Source organism: Gekko japonicus, unplaced genomic scaffold (genome assembly GCF_001447785.1).
Source record: "Gekko japonicus isolate JY-2015 unplaced genomic scaffold, Gekko_japonicus_V1.1 scaffold660, whole genome shotgun sequence".
NCBI classification, from domain to species: domain Eukaryota; kingdom Metazoa; phylum Chordata; class Lepidosauria; order Squamata; family Gekkonidae; genus Gekko; species Gekko japonicus.
In genome coordinates, this window is record NW_015159728.1 from 552225 (window position 1) to 573955 (window position 21731).

Below are 21731 nucleotides of genomic sequence, written 5' to 3' on the forward strand. Positions count from 1 at the left end.
GGTAAAATTGTTGGGATAGCGCATCAGAATCTCAGTTAAACTGGAATTAAAGCCAAACTCCTTTTCAGCTGGAGACAAAGTAGGCTTACTCAGATCCAAGTTCCATTTATTTTGATGAGATTTACTCCCAAGTAAAAGGATTGCAGCTTTTGGGTCATCTTACAGACCACTTTCAGGATGCAAGTTTACACATAGTTACTTAAACCCTCTTGACTTTAGTGTGGCTTATTTCTAAGTAAACATACACAGAATCGGACTACAGAGCAACAATCCTAAATCCTTTCTTGAAGCAGTCACACTGAAATCAATTGATGGGTCACTTGCTGTTGCAGGGAGACAGCATGCTATTGAACTCCTGTGGCTGGTATTATAGGCGTCCAAACTATAGTCCTGTTAAGTTTGGAGAAATTATTTACTGCTGGAGCACGCCAGACAGTTTGTTGTATTTGAGACACAACAATATTCCAGACCACCACCTGCCTACAGTATAGCATAATTCTTCATCGTGATCCAGAAAGAGGTTCTGTGAGAGGATGACGCTGCTTTCTGATTCTCAGTTCCTTAGTCAAAGCAAGGGTGCAGAAGCCAGACCCGCCTTTCTGCTTTTCGAGACTGGCCACAACTAGCTCCTTTGCTCACTTCGACTTCCAGCTGTCTGCAGAAAGCGGAGCGCTCACATCAGCTGACTCGGTGTTCAGACCGCCCAAACTGGTCAGGTGACCAGTGGAAGGAGGGGAACACGTGACTGGCCGCAGCTGGGTTCGGAAGGGATTTCCAGTTGCTCTTTTCCATTGCCCCTTTTCTGTGTAGGTTGGTATCTCTGGCAGTTCGTGCTCTGACAGTGCTGGGGTGCGCGGTTTTTGCAGGTGCTTTGGTGGGTGCTGCTACCTCATTGGAGGGGGGTCTGGTTTGCAGTTAGCGATTTGTTTTGAGCATGTAGCTTCTCTCTTTTTATACTAAACAAAGCCGCAGAGAGGAGTATATGAGAGACTAGGAACTTCAGTTCCACTCCTTGGTGAGTCTGGTGAATGCATGTTTGTTTGCTTCTTTAAATGCTTCCTTTCACTTAAGCTTGTCTGCTAGCAGTCTGGAGGTTGCTGAACTATTTCTACAGGATCTCTTAGGGTGACTATATAGAATTCGTGTTGTGTGTTCTTTAGTCGCCTGTTGTTGGAAGAGTGAAATGGTACACGTCTACTATGCTCTGGAAGCTTTAGTTCATGGTTCCCCCCTGGGGTTTTTATGCCTTACTCTATAAAGGTGGCATCCACCCATGAAGCTTAATGCTTTTCTCCAGTGAACTATTTGCAAACTGTTGCTTAGATGTGGATTTGCAGGTAGGCTGCTGTGTTGTAAGTGCATCCGTTACTTCACAGCAGCCAAAGAAGCAAGTGTAACTCATGTATTAGCTGTCTGTCAATTGGCTTTGAATGGTGGCTGTAATTCGCTGGGTTGTTCTAATACCCTAGGGAGTTCAGACAGTATTGCAGTCTCTGAGTGGAGTGAATCTCTGTTCTGTATATAGTTCATCCCCAAAGGATGATAAAGAAAATCAAATGTTTGTGTTGAGCCACCTCATGTTCCCTCTCCAAGGGCCAATTCAGATGTTCAGAAAAAGGCAGTGTTTGTGGTTAATTGTTGGGCTTCCATGCCACACCATCACACAGTGTATCAAGACTGTCTGTGGAAGTCATCAACTACCTCTAATTTGTTGAGCTACTTTCCTGGGCACCAGGGTTCCCAACCGAGATTGAACTGTGTTTCAGAATCCTGATTACTAGGAAATAATCTCATCTCAAAGTATTAATGCAATTGGAGTTCTGTCATCAGTCTCAGGGAAGGAGTGTTCAAGCCCAGCAATCACCATGATGTGTGCTGATCACAACCAAATCTAGTTTTGGTATGAAGAGGCATAGGCTACTCTGTAGAGTCCATCGAGTTCGTAAGAATCCTGTTTCATCAAGATGGGAGCACTCTAAGTAATAGTGAGGTATCTTTCATCCCTACCTTTAAAAAATCATTTCTGGCTAGCATTTGTTTCTTTTTAAAATAAATTTGTAAATGAAAATATAAATTGGAACAGTACAGCTGGATAAGTGCTTGGGTGACAGTGAATCAGAAAGATACCCCCGTGCCCCCCCCCCCGATTCTTTCCAAAACTCCTAAGGGTTCTGAGCCACCCCTCTCACAATGCACAGTGCAGCTGCTGGGGTAACAAAATACCTTTTGCTGGCAGTGAATGCAACTCCCTTGATATTCTTAAGATAATGCTTACCAAAAAAGAATGGGTAATGTGGATCATGTTGCATAGGAAACCTATCCCGTAGACAGAAAACATTGCTCATGTTTCTCCTTAGAATACTGCTGGAATGTACAGATTTTCCTAAGCATGCGAAGCTTGCCCCACTGCGTGCATTTTAAAGTGCATTCTCTGAGAGGGGAACCATCATTCCATTTGCACATACTGCCTGGGAATGGCTGGGCAAGACAGATCCTGTACAATTGTCCTACTTGCCCAATTCCAGGATTTACCAAGACAGCAGAAGGGAAGGAAAGCCCCTTCAGTGCCCTTGTGCATTTTTAGAGGAATTCATATGCTTCCTCTCCAAAGACCTATTTATGCAGATAGGATCTATCACTCCTGTTTTACAAGGACAGGAAAATGAGGATAAGATTTGCTGATGGGATAGGCCATCCCCAGTGAAACTTAGAAATGCAAGGACAGTTGTTGTCCTGCCAGCGTTCTGTAGATTGTGCAGCTGCTGTATGTATTAGCTGACTAATCTATGCTGTCTGCTGTGAGGGGAAAATAAATACATGTCACCATTAATGCTTATCTCTGGGGGGGGGGGGCAGGCTGCACACCTTTTCATCATGCCGGAGTCTAGGCCCTCCCCACCTTGAAACAAACAGCCATCACGGAAGGGAGGCAGCGGTGTGGCAAGGGTGCCCATACCCGGTCAAAACCTACATCCCCAGCATTTAAAGTGCTTGGAATGTAATTGAATTGCTGTTTACTACTTGATAGGCCAATTTGGGGTTGAAAGTTGAGTGAACAATATAACCAGCATCTCTGTCCCACACCCTGGGAGTCTCTCTGTATAGGTAAAAAGTGCATGAAGTGCCTGGAACTCTGGTCAGTACTTGGCCACTTCTTTTCAGGACTTTGGATTTTGGCATCTACTGTACTCACTGTGGGTGCCATGGGAGGCAGATGATTGTAATGCTGCATCTCCTTGGAGAAAAAGAGATCCTGGGTGACAGTGTCTTATGGCAGTGCTGTTAAGGTGACATATGTCAACTGCCTGCAATGCTTGCTTTCCCATGTCAGGAGCAGGAAGATCAGGCCCACCTGCATAAGTGACCCAAGTAGCCGCTTGGATTGGCAACACTTTTAAAGCAATTGATCAAGTCTGGTATTGTATGAAATGCGTATACAACATTTCAGAGCAAGCTATGGCACACCCTAGCAAAATGTCTTAGCCCAGCCCTGGCAGTGAGAACAAGAACTAGGAATATGCTTTCCCCAGACAGTGCAGGTGATGCTGATGAATCCACAGTTCCATAGAGCCCTGGATGAAGATTCCTTCAGGCTCATAGGAGGTTCTCTCTTTGCCGTCTTCAATAACAAGAAGAGAAGATCAGTCACTGCACAAAAGCACAGCAACCAAATAAAGTGGTTTCAGTTCCTTGCTGATGTTGGGAGTTAGCAGCAGAGTTATGGGGAACCTTATATGCTTTCTGTTTCTCACCAAAGCTGCCTGATGTGCTTGAGGATGAAAAGAGAATGTGAAATGCTCTTATATCCACAATGTTAAATGCTGGCTTGCTTGGAGTATGAGCAATGTGCAGGAATTCCATTCTCTTGTTTTATGTCAGCTCCATTCCTCAGCCCAGACTTGTAACTGGTTTCCTTGTGCCTAATCACCTGTAAAGAGTAAGGATGGCTATCACATAATCAGGCAGAAAAAAAGCTTTTCTAAGTGGATGTTTCTTGGGTCACAATTAGCTAACACCAGTATGAGAGAGCCGATGTCAGAGTCTGGGTGTAATACTCTGTATTCCCGCCTAACCCCTCATTCCTGACACTCTGGCAGAGTCCCAAGTCAATCACACTCAACAACAGTCCTTAAGAGAGGTGCAGTTTATTGAGAGAGGTACTCAGGTCATCATGCGACACGCTTGTGTCAGGAATGGGGGGCTGGCGGGAATACAGAGTATTATACCCAGTTCATACAGGTCCTCCTGACGGCCGTAGACCAATAAGCAGGGGCAAGCAAGCGTGCTTAAAAGAAAACGGCCCTCGCTCTCAGCGGTAAAAAGCAGTGCAGCCGAGCTCAGCTCCAGGGTCACAGTAGAGATAACGGGAAGAAACCAGGAGCGCATACCAGGAGGAGAGGGGAGCTGGGATGAAAGCGGCGAGGAAAACACAATCCAAGCCATGGCGGCATTAGCCGACAGCCAGTGGGCTAGTAAGAATGTTGTGGGCCGATAACTTTGATGGATTTTTTCTCCTTGTAAATTCCTTAGTTCTTAAATGGTTTTAGTTTGCTGATTTTAGGCTTAAATGCAATATGTGTTTACTCTTTAAACATATCTTGCATCAAGAACTCAGGAGTAGATTGCCACCCTGTCTGTCTCATGTTATGTGTCTGGATTGTTGATAGCCTGATAAAATCAGTGAGGTTTTTACTTCACAGTAGCCTCTAAAAGCTGAGTGGCTCCTTGGAGAGCTTCTAGTTCTACTGTTCAGGTCGGCCATGGTCTCTCCTACCCTTTACTTATGGCATGTTGGTTTTCTGCTTCTGAAGGGCTAGTGGGATGGTGCCAGTTCTTCTTGCCCCGCCCAATGTGTTCAAAGTGTATTTGTTTCACAGCCTGCATACCCAGCCATCCCACTGCAGAGCAGAAGTCACGAGGGCGCTTGGGCACCTGGCCCAGTAGGATATGTACATTGAAAACACTTCCTGGTAACAGTGCCCACACGCATCCAGAAACCTGTTGCTGTGTTGTGAGATCAGAGTTACTTTAATCAGCTGTAAAGTTGTTTTGCCCCATTCCCACCACATTTCTGAGCTCTCTCAGGACCAGTGCTCGCTCTAAGCAGTAGAGACTTGTGAGCAAAAATTCTACTTTGTGAGCTACTGGCATTAAAGTTGTGAGGAAGCTATTTGGCTACTGCATAAATTGGTTTGCTCTGGAGCCATCCTTCCTGAGCTAAGACAAAAATGTTTGAGCTGGAGACTAAAAAACTGTGAGCTAGCTCACACTAACTCAGCTTAGAGGGAACACTGCTCAGGACTGATGTCAAGAAAGCCGGGTCAGGGCAAGGCACAGCATGAGGCAGAAGTGTACTGACTGATAGAAGGTATCCAGACCAACGGTGGCCAACCTTTTGGGCAAGTGTGCCACAAATCCAGTGCAATACTGTTGAGTGTGCTGCTCTCATGCATGTTAGGCAACATTTGTAGTGCCCATCCCTCTGCCTTGGAGTGGAATTGCCCATGCTCTGCTAAGGGAAGGAAGAAGCAGCTGTGCAGCTCAGTATAAACAGGCAGAAGTGCAAGCCTGCTGTTATGCTTCTGTGAGTCCTGCAGAATCTCTTGCTCCTCCTGTCCAAATGGACAATAAACACCTGCTTCCTGTTCCCATATACTGTAGGCTGGCCATCCATCCTACTGAGTTTCAGCACTGTTTGCCTCTGTTATCTGTACAGTGATAAAAAAATAATGGGAGAGGAGAAGAAGAAGAAGAGATTGGATTTATACCCCGCCCTTCACTACCCAAAGGTGTCTCAGAGTGGCTTACAAACTCCTTTCCCTTCCCCTCCCCACAACAGACACCCTGGGAGGGAGGCGGGACTGAGAGAACTCTGACAGAAACTGCTCTTTTTCCAAGAACAGCTGTGCCGGAACTATGGCTTGCCCAAGGTCATCCAGCAGCTGCAAGTGGAGGAGTGGGGAATCAAACCCGGTTCTCCCAGATTAGAGTCCGCGCACTTAACCACTACACCAAACTTAAGAATAGTGCCAAAAATGGCAGTGACAAGTGCTGCCACTCTGATAGGAATTGGGAGCCCTTGAGTCCTTGGTTTCCTAATACAAACAGTTTGAAAAGAACTGAACAAAAGAATGGACAATGCAGTGGACTATGGAAGTGAATGGAAATAATGTCTAGCAGCTTACTTGAGGTATAGACAAGGCATGTTGGGAGATGGGTCTCTTATTGAAAGGTACAGCTTTGTCACCTCTGTCTCCAGCAGCGATCCATCACCTTGTGGCCATGAGCCTGGTAGTCTTTGTCTTCATATTGGCTCTAGCCTCCTTCTGCCAGGCTCTGGAGAACGGGCTCATGAGAACACCCCCAATGGGTTGGCTTGCATGGGAGCGATTTCGTTGTAATATTGACTGCAAGAATGATCCTCAGAATTGTATCAGGTAAGTGAAAGAACTTCGGAAACAATGCAGTCTGAACTAAGCTCAGCTCTGTTTTTGTGGGACAGATCCCTTGCAGAATGCTCAGTGTTGCCCTTTTTCCTGCCATAGGCTACAGGTCTACCTTTCACCAATGCTCCCTCTAAGCTGTGGAGTCTTGTGAGCAAAAATTCTACTTTGTGAGCTACTGGCATTAAAGTTGTGAGTGAGCGATTTGGGTACTGCATAAATTAGTTTGCTCGGGAGCCATCCTTCCTGAGCTAAGACAAAAATGTGTGAGCTGGAGGCTAAAAAACTGTGAGCTAGCTCACAATAACTCAGCTTAGAGGAAACACTGCCTTTCCCTATTGAACTTTCTGACTATCCCCCCCACTGTTTTCTACTCCTCAAATTATGTTTTCTTGACAGCTCATTGCAGCTTCTTCTGGACAAAGATAACCTGGCCACAGTTAGCCATACTATTGTAACACCTGAGCTGGATTACTACAATGAGTATGCTTGGGGCTGCCCTTGAAAATTGTTTATAAATGTCAACTGGTTAAGAATGTGGCCCCTAGATTACTAACTGAAGCATGTCAGTTTGATTGTCTCACACCAGGATAAAAGATCTGCACTGGCTGGCAGTATGTTCTGGAGTACAATTCAAGAAATGGATTTTGACCTTTGGAGCCCCATAGAGCTTTGGGGGCTTGGCAGTGGCTGCCTGAGACTACTGCTGCCCTGTCCCCACCCAGGAAGCCAGAAGAGCTAATGCTTCTTGCCTCTTCATTTCCCCCCAAGCTTTTCTAAAACAAGCATGGCAAGTTGTGCATACCATGGCTGTTGGGAATTCTCGAACAAAATGGTGGCCAAAATTCACAAAAACAAGGGATCGCACAAGATTTTGGGAAGCCCTAAAGGGCATGGATAACTTTCTGTGCTGCTGAGAGACTGGGGGAGGAGATGGGAAGTATTAGTTTTTTCAGCTCTTAGCACAGAGGCAGCAGCAAGGTAAGTGCAAGGTACAGAGGGGTAGGAAAGAGGTTGCTGTCCCCTAAAATACTACCTCATGAATGAGCTGACCTGGACCACAGTGCTTGAGGGACCACCTTCTCTCTTGGGTACGTCCTTTGAGACCTGCTTCGGAGGCCGGTTCTGGATCCTTGGCCATCTGAGATCAAGCTAGCAGCAATCAGTAAGAGGACTTTCTCAGTGGTAGTGCCCTGTTTATTTTTTTCTTCCTTGAACAGCAGATCCTAAAAGGCAGGGTTTTTTCCTACTGTTTGGTGCAGAATATCTGATTATGGAAGGAGGGGTACCAAAATGGGCCCTTGCCTGGAATGTTCTACACTAGGATCTTAGTAGCTGAGTTCAGCAATTGCTGTTTGGGCCACTTTGTTTGTTATGTTTTTAACATATATTTTTATTGTATGCACAAACAAAATGGTATGTCTACCAGCACGTGTGATACAGGGTATATGCACAGTCGTATATATAGGGCAGATACAGGGTAGTTCTCGAATGGACATAGCTCCTTCTGCCGTGTTTTTGTACCAAACGTTCTATGGATTCTCAGTGAAGTAGCCCTTAGAACTGCTTCACTCCCTTGTCAGTGCAGTTTCTGAACAAATTAGGACTTCTTGTAATTTTGCAGTGAGGAGATTTCTGTGGGGAGTAAGGGAAAACAATTGTTATGACACTTGGAAGCAGATTGCACAGGATGGAGATAAGTTCGCCATTTGTGGGAGAACAAGCTATAGCAACACTTATAGGAAGCATATTTCAATACAATGTGCAGCTCTGCAGGATCGCTGGGGTTGTACCTTTTGTGTTTCATATTGCCCCAAATAGTTTATGGTCACTTCAGCTTTTTTTAAAAAAAAATCTTCTGTTTTCTGTTTTCTTTGTGGGGCAGTGAAAAGCTGTTCGTGGAAATGGCAAACTGCCTGGTGACCGATGGCTGGAAGGATTTGGGCTATGAGTATGTGAACATAGATGACTGCTGGATGGCAAAGGAGCGGGATGCCAAAGGACGACTGGTTCCAGATCCTGAGAGATTTCCTAGTGGGATCAAAGCCTTAGCAGATTATGTGAGTGGACTCTTCTAGTGTAGAAGCAAGATCTAGGTGGTCTCATCTCATCTGTGATTTTTTTAAAGCCTCTGTTGAGGCATGAGCTGTGAGGATTAAGCAGTGCGCTGGGCTCCTAACGTATGACTCCTTAAAGGATTAAGGGCTGTAATGTACTTAATTGAGAGTCTGAGCCAGTGGGTTGCTTGTGGAAAATTTCTTCAGATCACAACGTGCTTTTACTTGCTTTGCCTCTGTGTCCTCTACTGCTGTTCCAGGTGTGCTGGAATTGGAGGCAACAATAGCACAGGAACAAAAGGTAGACATTGCAGGAGAGACTGGGGGGATGATTGGAGCTAGGGTGGAGTTTTGGGGAATGGGGAAACATCCTCCACAGAGCAGGCCAGGATTATAGAAGGAAAGAAAACCCCTCATATCCATGTGCTGTCCTTCTAGAAATCAAGGCAAGGGTGTTGGGAGAAAGAGTAAATCAAACTTCAGTTCTGTGTTCTACAGTAGCCATATAGTAGAAATATGGTTTGTATGAGAAAGAGTATGCTTCTGATGGCAGATGAATGAATTTTCTAAGATGGGGCAGTTTGAGGTGCTTGACCTGGGTTAGACTGTATTTTGGGGTTAGTGATTGTGACAAACAGCATGACTTTTGTGTTTGTCCCACACAACTAACCCTCAGAAGTCATTGTTGATATAGTGTTGAAAAGTTTGTACTATCCTGAATTTAACTCCAACAAGATCTTTATGGTCTGGCTACTAGAAAGGAGACAAAGCCCCACTGAGACCAGGTTCATACACAGCTTTTATCCTTACACATGAGCACATGTCTGTGGATGCACATTCACAAGAAAAGCATAATGCGACAATGGCAGTAAACCAGTCCATTCAACAGAAATGCCAGTGACAAAAAAATCAACAGAAATGCCAGTGACTGAAAAGTACTGCCACAGTCACAGAAATTGCTGCCAATTGTATCTGTGTGCCCCTGGTTCTTAATTGTTTTTCCCCATATAATTCTGGCAGCACACACCTTGGCTGCTTGTGTGTAAGAGAAAGTCATGTGTGAACTTGCTCTTAGAGAACATTAGTTGTGTGTCTCATGAAGTATTAAGCTGTGACGTGAACAAAGACGCTTTCCCTTCCAGAAACAGACAAAGGTGCTCGGTACATAATCTCAAGGGTGGCGCAGGTGGTTAAACCGCCTGCTGGTAACATCTGCGAACAGCTGCTACAGCTGTTCAAATCCACTGCGGCCAGAGCTCCCGCCCACCCAGCGGTTCGAAAGCAATAATATCAAGACGCAAGTAGATAAATTGGGTACCTGCCTTAGATGGCAGGGAGCACCCTTCCCCGTCAGGGGGGCTGGTGAAGCATTGGCGGCGAGGCGAAGAACAATGACGGCATCGGCGGCAGGCGGCAAAAATGACAACCGGGCGCAACATCGGCAGCGATCCAGACGTCGGCGGAGGGTGGAGCCAGGAGACGCAGGGAGAGCGTGAGGCGCAGGCGTGGGCGGAGCCATGACAGACAGAGCCGAAGCCGCGCCAATGTGAACCAAGCACCGAATGGATATACCAACCACAGCCGACACCGAGGGTCGCAGGAGGAGAAGGAGGAAGAGCCGGAGAGAGCTGTGTCAGCAACGGGCCGAGGGGCCGAATCATGAGTAAGAAGAACAATAACTCCATCTACAGGGTGCCGGTAGGGCAGTCCCCACCCCGATTAAGTTGTGGCCATAGTTAGGGATAATAGAGTAACTGTAAGCCGCTCAGAGACCCCTTGGGGGGTTCGAGCGGGATAGAAGCCGAAATAAATAAATAAAAAGCATTGCCAAGTGTGGCTTAGTTATTCTACTTGCCTTTGCAAATTCCTCTGTATCTCAGACGTCACAATTTATTTTGGCAGGTACACTCACTGGGGCTGAAGCTTGGCATTTATGGAGACCTCGGTACCCACACTTGTGGCGGGTACCCTGGCACTACATTGGATCAGATCGAACAGGATGCTTTAACATTTGCAGAATGGGGGGTCGACATGCTGAAGCTAGATGGCTGCTATTCATCAGCAGAATACCAGGCCAAGGGTAAGAGCCAAGGCTTCCTGCTTGCCCCTGTGTCTCTCCATCTCTCACACTCTTCCAATCCTGTGCTGCTCCCTCGCTTGACAATGATCAGGTTAAATTAAAATCTAAACCATATAAGCAAAAATAAAAGTGTTTTTAAAGATCGGATTTTTTGTTATTTAAATGATCATAATAACAATCTGTTTAACAATGAACTAGTTTAAAATGAAATCTGAATTCCATCATGCATACAAACAAGCTCGTCAACCTCTGTATGTAAAACTGAATCATGAGTATCTATCAAACACATTAAAATCTGTTTTTCTGCGTAGAAAAGGGCCGGGGAGGATTATGGCTTCTGATGTTAAGCATTATAAATGGTACAATAAGCCATGCATAGTGTTGGGCTTGGGAGTGAACCTGGGGGAAAGTGCATCATCATAAACACAAGGAGCTAGAATATACCATCTGGGCATCCATGGAACCCTATTTTGTGTTTTTCCATTTACTATGGCCTTGAAAATGAATGTGAACATTTGTGACTCTTCCAGATAAACAATGTAATGCTTGCAAAGCATCTCTTTAAAAAATGTTTGTCTAGTAACTCCCAGCCATTGCTTTGAGAGCCTTAAAGCCCTATAAAGCACATGTGTATTTGATAGTAATCCCCACTCTGCTTACAGCTTTAGCCTTCAATTAAGTGATCTTGTTTAATATCATTCCATATGTACAGAGAGCCAAACAGAAATCTCTCTGAGCTGGTATAATTCCATAGTGTGAGTGGGCTACCTGTTCAAAGTGACTGGTATACTCTGAAATGGCATAATGGTCAGTTTAGTAGCTAACCAGTGAGGATTAATTAGTGCTATAAGCATTAAGTATGCATGTATGTTCAGGAAGATACAGATTTCAGAACTGTAAATTGGATTGAAATCATGATTTAAATCACGTTGACTTTATCAGTCTTTGTTATTGGACTTGGAGATGCTCTATGAGCATATTTCTTTTATGCTGAGACAGATACACACTCTATAGGATTGTTACTCTTGAAGTTGCATAAGGTCACCTACTTCTGTTCCCGGTATTCATTCATAATATTCAAAACCTTTTGAAGACCCCTTTTATTACCTCACCATTTTAAACTGTCCTAAAAAGCAAAAGGTTCTTTTTGTTACTTTATTATTATATTCATTTTGTCACAAAATTCTAGAAGTGCATCCAAAGTGGCTGCAGATACAGTCATATTAGGACTTTGCCATATGCTTACACAGATGATTGCTCTGTTAAGGGACCAGCCCACCCCAAGAAAGTCAGCCACTGGACAGATTGTTGTAGGTTAGTTATTGTATGCCTGCTTGCATACAAGACATCCCCCTTTACAAGTGTGTAGCAAGCTACCCATGCCCCATGGAGACAATATACTGAGCTAGATTTTAAAAGAAGCTTAAGTAAAATCGCTGTGTTTAATGTATATTGCCTACAATATCAGGTCTCAAAAGGTAGCTGATTCTAATAGGGCCACAACACAAAAGTCTCTGACCCAAGTTCTAATCAGTCTCATCCCTTGATAGGAGGAGAGCTTGTGCCAGAGACAACAATAAAGCTCTTTATGGGTTAATAATGTCTACATAGAGGCAAGATGAACATGAGTGGAAAGGGATCTGTAAGAACTTTCAGAGTGGCTCATAGGAATATAAAGTTTGAGTCCAGTGGCACCTTTAAGGCCAACAGAGTTTTATTCAAAGTATAAGCTTTTGTGTGCACACATACTTCTTCAGATACATTGAAATGGAAGTTTCCAGTCATTCATATAGGTAGAGGGTGAGCAGCAAATTAGCATGTAACATAATGAAGATATTTAATAAATTCAAGGACCAAACAGGAATAACAAGCTTAGTTTATATGGTTACCATTTGTTTGTGTTTAATTGGGGGGGGAGGGCATAGTGAAGGAAATAAAATATATAAAAATGGGCATTTGGGGACAGCCAATTCCTCCTCAAAGAAGAGGATGCTGTAAGTTCACCTCCATGCTTGAGAGGAGACAGATGGAGCATAATAGCAGGGTCTCAGTTAATTATCCTCAGCATTCCACAATTAAGAAGTGTACATCTGCACAACAATTTCTGATTTTGATATATTTATTTCCTTCATTAAGTTTTCCCCTGGAATTAAACTCAAACAAATAGTAACCATATAAACTAAGTTGGTTATTTTCATTATGCTCTATGCTAACTTGCTGCTCAGCCTCTACCTATATGTATGGACTGGTAACTTCCATTTCAGTATATCTGAAGAAGTGTGCATGCACATGAAAGCTTATACCTTGAATAAAACTTTGTTGGTCTTAAAGGTGCCACTGGACTCAAACCTTGTTCTGCTGCTTCAGATCAACACAGCTACCCACCTGAATCTATCTTCATAGTAATATAAAATGTCATAAAATCTGAACGTCCAGTATTCAATTAAAAGTCACCATTGGCTATTTTTTTCTACTGATGCAGAGTGCTTTCACTATGCTGAAATCCTTTTGCATTGGAAAATAGAGTGGAAACTGGTTTGGTTTGTATCTGAACTAACTGGTGATTGTGTCTCTCCTTGGTGCCACAAAACCAGAGTATTTAGAATTGAGCTATTGGTTTCCAGCATTTTCTGTCTAGTGATCTGAGGTCAGATATAAGCTACATGAATATGGATGGCGGCAGCTCTGCTACCTCCTAACTTTCGAAAGATAGGAAAGTCTCTTCTCTCTCCTTCCTCTGAGAGTCCCTGCCCCCTTTCCTAGAAAACTGAGAAGGTTTCATTTTCAAGTTAACCAGATGGTATGAGAATGGGACTATTTCTGTCCTTAGAGAGGGCTTGCAGGCTCCAGCAGTCACTTGGACCCCAATTTGAGAAACATTGTAAGTCCTCATGACTGAGGTAGATTCTGACCTTGAGTTGGAGAAGTGCTCATGGGGTGAACAATGCCTTTCTTCTTCTCACCATGCGCCTATCCTCCAAATGTCTATAAAGACCCCACAGCAATTTACTTTGACCGTTCTTTTGATATTTTATCACTCTTTGTCTGTAAAAGGTTATCCTCGAATGACCAGGGCTCTGAATGCAACAGGTCGCCTTATTGCCTATTCCTGTAGTTGGCCAGCATATCAAGGGGGGCTTCCACCTCAGGTGAGGCATCATTGAGAAGGCATTGGGGTTGTATTTTCTTTCTCTTGGTTTAAACTATGCTGCACAGCTGCCCCTTGAACCATGTTCAGAATTCTGAGCTGAAGCTTCTCACCCTCCATTTTGATGATTGGGGCAGGGGGTGAGTAGAAATATGGCAAGCATTTCCTTTTATATGGCAAGCAGCAAGTGTTCCTCTCTGATCTTGTACTGGCCTTTGGAAACCCTCAGGAGCCAGTGAGAAGTCTCGTTGCTTCTGAATGTCTCTCAGGCTTGGTGTTATGTCAGGGACAAGGCCTCACCTTTCCTGTCAAGGGAAGGCCTGAGTCATTGATGGCAGACTTCTCGGCGTGACTCTTCAGAAGGGAACACAAAAAACAGAGAAGGGAGGCAAATTATGGTACTGCTCTTTCTCCAGCATTACTGTAGAAAAACACAGCCAATCAATCACATTTGTCCTCTTCCATTGTACCACATGGGGTTAGTCCTTACAGCTTCCCTTCCGGTATGTTTTTTTCTGAGGCTATCGTACTTTACTTTGGTCATGTTATTAGAAGATGAGACTCACTGGAAAAGACAATAATGCTAGAAAATGTTAAAGGAAGCAGGAAAAGAGGAAGACCCAACATGAAATGGATTGACACAATAATGAAATCCACAGCCTTCAGTTTGCATGACCCGAGCAAGACTGTTAATGATAGGATGTTCTGGAGGCCATTAATTCATAGGGTCACCATAAGTCCAAAGTGGCTAGACAGCACTTAACAGACACACATCTTTTTTTCTTATTGATACAGCTTTTTCTTGACGCCTTGGGCACAACACCTTAGTTCTCCCCTACTGAAATGACACCTAAGTATGTGTAGCTACATGAATGCATATTCTTCCCCTATTTCTCCCTGCCTCCACTTCCCTGAGTAATCTTCTTAGTCTTAGAATTTTGGGATGCAAGTTCCCTCAGGGCAGGGGCTGGTCATCTTGTGGTCTACTCTGTACAGTGCCATGCACACTGATAAGCAATAAAATATACTCTAAAAGGGGTCCCTCTCCATCATGTTTCTTTTCGGAGCATCCCAGGGGTGTCTAGTTGAACACAGAGTGCTGAAATCATTAGTCCTCTGGCCTGATGCAGCAGTGCATTTCTTATCCATAGGACAGGAACAGGGTGCCGATCGAGAGTCCTGGCTTGTCCCATAAGCACTTGTTCATAAGTATCAGTTCAGGGTACAGTGTTACCTGATGAAATATGTTTCCCCAAACCTTGTGTAATACTTATACCTTACACAATCCCACAGTTTCTGGTATTTTAGCATAATCTCTAAATTGCTATACTGTCTTGCATTCTTCTCTTTGCCTAGATGACACGCTTTGGTCACCTTTCACGTTGGATGGCCAAACACATTTTAACTAAAAATTCAACCTTTTGGTGGTAGATGCCCTTTCATTGTCATCAGCTAATTCAACCCCTGACAAGCACAGTACTGTGTTTTCTCTCCACCTGCATCTTGTACCACATGATCTTAATAGAGTAAACAGTCCATCTCTGGAACATACTCTCTTGCACACCCTTTCCCAGGTAAACTACACCCTCCTGACCAATGTCTGTAATCTCTGGAGAAACTATGATGACATTCAAGACTCCTGGGACAGCGTCCTCTCCATTGTGGATTGGTTTTCAAAGAATCAGGATGTGCTTCAGCCACAGGCCGGCCCTGGCCACTGGAATGATCCAGACATGGTAATATTGAACCAAGGAATGTTGAAATGAAAACTTGGACTTAACAGGGGAAGTTTCAAAGATAGAAAATGCAATTGCATAGAATTCTTGGCAGGGCTTCTTCCCAGCATTTTACATAACAGGGTGCAAGGCTAAGTGAAATTATCTTCCTGGCCCAGTCCTCATGGGTATAGTTTAAAAATACCCATGCTGCTGTGCCAGCTTTCTGAAACTAAGCAGGTCTGTTTCTTGGATGAGAGACTTCTTGGGAATCCTATGTTGCAGTACCTTGACTCCTGTAATGGGGAGTCCTTGAAAGGCCCATCCTTCTGTATAGCCTGTATTGACCCAATGTGTGCCATCAAAGCACTTCATGAAGAAGAATCTGCTTTCAGTTACCTGTATGCAGATTTGTGTATTGTGCCCAGAGCAGGTGTAGGATAGGTGCTAAGAGAACAAGCTGTGATCCAGGAGGTCCTTTGTTCAGATCTTGCCTCTGAGCCAAAGTGGCCTTGGGCAAGCCATTCTCTCTCTCACCCCCACCTTAGCAACTGGAGATAAAAGTGCTGGCCTTAACAGAGTTGTCGTAACGATTACAAGATGTTTGTGAAACACTGTATCAATTCTGAATTGCTATTTAATTCAACTGTTTATATGGAGAGATAAAGAGCTATATAGGACTCAGGCAATGCCTCCCCCACCACTGAAATGCAACTCATTCCCTCAGACATAACCTTTTTAATCTTCTGAGACTTCACCAGGCTTGAAAAATTACAGGCAGAGGATGCCTGTTTTTGGAGAGTTTTAAGGACTAGAAACTTGTGTTTTTAATGAAAAAGAAAAGTTGAGATACTTTGGATGCTGAATTCTGCACCTAATAGCTACTTTCTGTGCTGGCAAGATGTGATCTGGAAATACACCTAACCCTAACAATACCCTCTTAGAACATCTATAGACACATCTTGGTTCTGGATAACCCAGCCCCAGGACAGTAAACTAACTTGTCACGTTCCCATGTGGTGAAGCTAGAGGGGTCTGCAAAGTCAGCCATTTCTGCTGACTTTGTATCATGTTTTTTTGCTTCCTTCCTGTGTCCTGCAGCTAATCATTGGAAACTTTGGTCTCAGTGAGGAACAGTCCCGGTCCCAGATGGCCTTATGGACCATCCTTGCTGCACCTCTTTTCCTATCCACAGACCTCCGCACGATTTCTCAAAGTTCCCAGGAGATTCTGCAGAACAAACTGATGATCAAAATCAACCAAGATCCCCTGGGAATCCAAGGACACAGAATCCTTCAGGTAAGAGAATCAGAGAGGCCTGGAGCCTGTGAGTGGCTGAGCAAGCCATGTGACTCCTTGGAGCCAGAATTTCCTAGAGGATTCAAAGACCTTAGATGGGGGGGCGGGGTTAATACTGGAAGTGTATTACAGCTTTTTTGCTAGTGACACATTGTTTTCCTAGGAGAAATCTCACATAGAAGTGTTCCTGAGGCCACTTTCCAACTCAGCCAGTGCTCTGGTTTTCTTCAGCCGGAGGACAGACATGCCATATCACTACACCACCTCCCTTGCCAAGCTCAATTATACACAAAATGCCATATATGAGGTAAGTAAGGAAAGAACCCTCTGCCTCTCGTAGCAGTTGCCATCCAGCATGCTACCTGTTAGGGCGGACATCCACTGTGGAATGAGGCTTCCAAGACCACATGCTGTGTATACTGGGGATGTAATCTCCAAGGAGCCATCTGTGCATGTAGTACTGCATTCTAAATATTACTCTTGGGGAAATGTCATTCATTGGCTTCCTACATGTCCCACCCACTGATTCTTGGAATTGTGCCTTTTCTACCTACCTTGCCACAGTCTCAGTGGCCACAACTGAGCAACAGTGTGGTAGGTACCTTAAGTGAAGCCATGTTGGGACTCTCTCATAGAGAAAAGCTCCATTATGCACAAACCCTTGGTGGGAGGGAGGTGACAATCACCAGATGCATATAGTACCACTCACTTGTGGTGGACTTATCGTGTGGATCAGCCTCTACATTGTTACATTGAAAACGGCCACCATGCCTCTGCTTGCTTGTGCAAATTAGTTCTTAGTTGCGTTGTGTATTTGCATTAGTATGGGAATATCACATGACAAACATGAGTCTTAACAAAATTGTTTTCTGAAAGGGAGGGGAGTTTGATTGTGTGTAGGGGTGGTGGCCTGCTCACCAAGCCAGAGGCAAAGCCCTGGGCAACAGCAGAGTGTCACAGCAACAGCTTCTGGCAGGCAGGGCTCAGCAACCGGGTCCAAAGGCAACAAAGTTCACAAGACTCACGCAGCTGGTAGGCTCATCTTCAGGGTTTCACACATATTGATCCCACTCTGGCTCCAGCCTCACTGCAGGCTTATATAGAGAGTTTCCCTGCAGGTGATGCTAGATCCAGCATTATCCTCATCTGGCAAGCTGAGTCAGCTTCTCTACTCACAAGAGGCAGCGGGGCCCCAAATCCTTCAGTGGCTTGTTGGCTTCTTCTGGCACTTCCTTGCTCAAGGGGAGGCTTTGGGCTGTCAGGCATGCATGCCTGTGCCCGGTCCAGGCCTCGGCCCTAGCTCTTTGCCTTCTCTGCTCCTGGGGATACTTTGGCCGGTTCATGCTGGGACCTCCTGGCTCAAGGGTTCCGCTGGCTCAGAGGGCATTGGCAGCACTGGTGAAGGTTCCCTTTTGGGGGGGAGATACTGAGCAATCCACCTCACAGGGCTCCAATGAGGACTCATCATCCCACGCTAACCCGGGGTGGTCTATGACGGGTGGTGTGCAAGGAGATGAGGGTGCTACAAGGTCTTCTGGTGCTTTAAAATCCAGCTTGTCAGTACAATTAGGGTTCACTGGCTGAGTAGCATCACTGTGAAACAACTACTGCATTCTGCTCGCAGTCTGTCTCAAATGGGCCTTAGGCTTGATTTTAAACCTGATGGTGGTGAGGACAAAAGAACTCAGCTGTGGGACTTTGCATTCTCACCATGTCCCATTTAAAATGATCTACCTGTATGAATTCCCACAGGCTAGTTATTTCGCCTCAGCCAGTGATAATGTTTAACGTATGCCTCAAAGATTGGTTTCTCTGTGTATTAATTGGGCAGCTTTCTATTGTAATCGTTATGTTACACAGCATGCTACACATATGTGACTGTGTGTCCTTCACACATGTACCTCCTGAGCTGGTTACAGGATCCTAGCTGTATCTATAGGCGCATGCTTGTGATGATGATGGGGGGGAAATATGAGACAGAGAAAGCCTTTAATTAAACTAAATATTTATTAAATACAGGGACAGAAAGAAAGGGGGCAAAACTAGAGAATGCAATAAAATATAACTTGGGCAATGTAATGAAAAAGCAATTGAACACACATTAAGGAATACAACAGAGAGCAATTAAATAATGGCCACACGTAATGTATGGACATGTGGTGTGCCCTAAAGGGAGCAGGGGGGGAAGAAAGGATCGCAGATGATCTGGGAGAGGAAGGGTAGGGCCTGAAGTGGAGAGTGCAATGAGGGGAGGTAGAAAGGCATTGAGGTGGGGGAGGGGAATGCTCGGCCAAGCAAGGCTAAAGAAGAGAGGTAGGGGGAGAGAAGCTGATGGTGATGCCCAGGAGCTGATAGGGAACAGAAGGAAAGGGGAGTGCGGTGATGGGAGAGGAGGAGGGAAGTGGAGCAGGGGACAGAGAGAACAGGAGGCAAGCATACAGTGGGAGTGAGAGCAGCTGGGGGGGCAAGATAGATGGGGGAGATCTGCACATGTTGGTTGATACTGAAGTGTGAGCATACTTCAGTTATAGTGGTGGAAGGATCTGGCTGGGGTGAAAGTGAACTGAACTTTAACAAGTGTCACAGTGGTGAAAGTGTACCTAAAATGCAAGGCTAAACTTGGGTCTATTTATATCCGAATTCATTCCTTTTACTGCCAGTCGTGGGAACAAAGGCAGAAAATGTTATGCTGCTGATTACGGTTCACAGGGAAGGCCTGTGTTATTTGGGATGCTTCTTGAGGGGAAATGAATGTAAGCACTAGTTGTTCATTCTGGCCTGGGCAAGGAGTAGCCCTTGGCACTGCACAAGCCTTTTGATACGTGGCATGACAGTTTCCCCGGGAAACCTGGTTGTCTCATCATAAGATGGCATCTGATTAAAGTCAGTTCCTATCATGATCCTCTGATTTGAGTGCAGTTGGGAGTCCACTGGAACCGAAGTCCTCAAGAGTGCAGGGCACACTGGGGCTGATGCTGCTTCTTTGTTTTTGGCAGGTGCAAGATGTCTACACTGGTGAAATAATCAGTGGGTTGAAGATTGAGGACAACTTCAAGGTGGTCATTAATCCCTCTGGGGTAGTAATGTGGTACGTCTACCCAATAAGGAACCTAGACCAGCCTTTCAGCTTCCTAAACCAGCTTTATAAACGTGACACCAAGAAGTTCCACCCTTTTCCACTGTGACATCAAAAGGCCAAATGAATCCTGGGTTGGTACAGCATCTTAGGAAACCTGGTGTGGCTGATAGTACCCCACACTGAAAAGAATCAAATTGTACACGTTGGTAATTTACGCATGGCTTCTGGGTACTAATGGAGACAATGTATATCTACCTCAACAGGCTAAGGGAAAGTAAGGTACTTGGAGAATTGCAGCCTTAATGATTGCCTAACCATGTATATATTAAAATACTCATAGTGTTATCTAGATAGCCTTAAACAGTAGAAGGGAATTTTGAACTATTCTTATGATTCTGAATCAGCTGCCACAGTAGATATTTAATACCCAGTGGAGAATGATCTTCTGAGAGCTGCGATCTGCTATTCTGCCTACATACTAGGGCTATATGCAAATCTTTTTCAAATGTGCAGTAGTAGTTGGGGAAGTTCTACTTGTGACAGGCAGGTGTTCTACGCCTGTGTTCTACGATACTGCTTGGGAGAGACTGAATCACATTTTCAAATGCAGTGTTGTATCAGACCAGAGGTCCTTCGGGTCCAGTAGTGGCCTATCGTTTGTCTCTGTCATATTCCACTTGTAAGGTTCCCTGTTTGTCCCCAAGATCAGGTATTTAGGGCGATGGAAACACTTGTCTATTGCCATAACCGTGACTTGTACTACTCATGAGTACTGAGCACAAACGTACATGTACTAGACTAGCCTATGGTAATCTCGATAAGGGGTTAGATCTTAACAGAGGATCTTTCCTCCAGTGCGAGATGTTTTCCTAAGACCCAAAAGAGTCTATTTGTCACAGAAAGCACTTCTCCCTCTTGCATCAGAGGATGGCTGTTTTGTACCAGAGAAGTCACCACTTCCAGTGGAGCAGATTGGCAGGAGCCAAGCTGTGGCTTTCCATGAGCAGGCCAGTATGGAAGCAATTTCCACACCTCAGGGAATGTCTCACATTTTGTCCTGTAACTTAGTTCACTTGTCAGTTATTGAATCAGATTTGGAATAAAAGGATAGTCATAGAAACCATGACAGTCCAAATAATTCAGAATTGAAACCTGAAAATTCAGCACTTTAGGCTGAAGGACGTATTTCAGGATGCTGCTCTACCAGAGAAGGCATGTCAACATCATGACTGCCAAAACTTCTGTTCTTTGAACAGCAAATAGGAGAATGAATGACTAATATACTGGAACTTTTTTGGAGGGGGGGACACAAGTTCTACCTGTTAACAGGGGGGGAAACTCATTTTTACATGCTAGCTTTATATCTTTGAAGTAGTAACTTAGAGAGAATATACATACAGCTTGTTGCTATGAGGGGACATAGCAACTCGTTAACTGTTAGGAAGCACTTCTGTATAACAGGAAAACAAAATGGCTATAAATGTCTCTGGGGAGTGGGAAAAAATTCAGCAGTGAAAAAACAGGGCAGAACTTAAGCTTAGAGACAGTACACAGTTTTGAGAAATGTACATACAGCCTAGAAACTTAATTACCTTAATTACCAAAAGAAGGGAGTCAGTTTGGGTAGCAGATTGTACAGTGAGCAATGTCCTCTCCCATAATCTCTTTTAGGGGACTTCATGTTAAACAAAAGTAATACTGGCCCCGGTCACATGGGCCGCATATTGCGGGAGGGAGGTGTGGCTAATTGCCCCGGAGGGTAATGCTGTGCTCCGGTGTGATCACACCACGGGCGTCTGGAGGCAGCCCGTGGCAAACGTTTACTAGTACCTTGGAGGTACTAGTTTTTTAACTTGCATTGTTGGCGGTAAGCCACGGGTGCGCTCCACTTCCCAGATGTTGGGGTGTGA

General features: G+C 44.7%; 1 protein-coding gene across 1 annotated transcript; it reads left to right on the forward strand.

The window, feature by feature from the left end:
• The first annotated feature begins 746 nt into the window (after positions 1-746).
• Positions 747-21575, forward strand: NAGA (N-acetylgalactosaminidase, alpha-). The gene is made up of 9 exons (XM_015427511.1): positions 747-810; positions 6263-6437; positions 8329-8503; positions 10403-10580; positions 13635-13729; positions 15303-15464; positions 16545-16742; positions 16906-17049; positions 19739-21575. Exons 2-9 carry the CDS (start codon positions 6283-6285, stop codon positions 19925-19927), a joined length of 1296 nt encoding a protein of 431 aa, XP_015282997.1. The 5' UTR covers positions 747-810; positions 6263-6282; the 3' UTR covers positions 19928-21575.
• Positions 21576-21731: the final 156 nt, after the last annotated feature.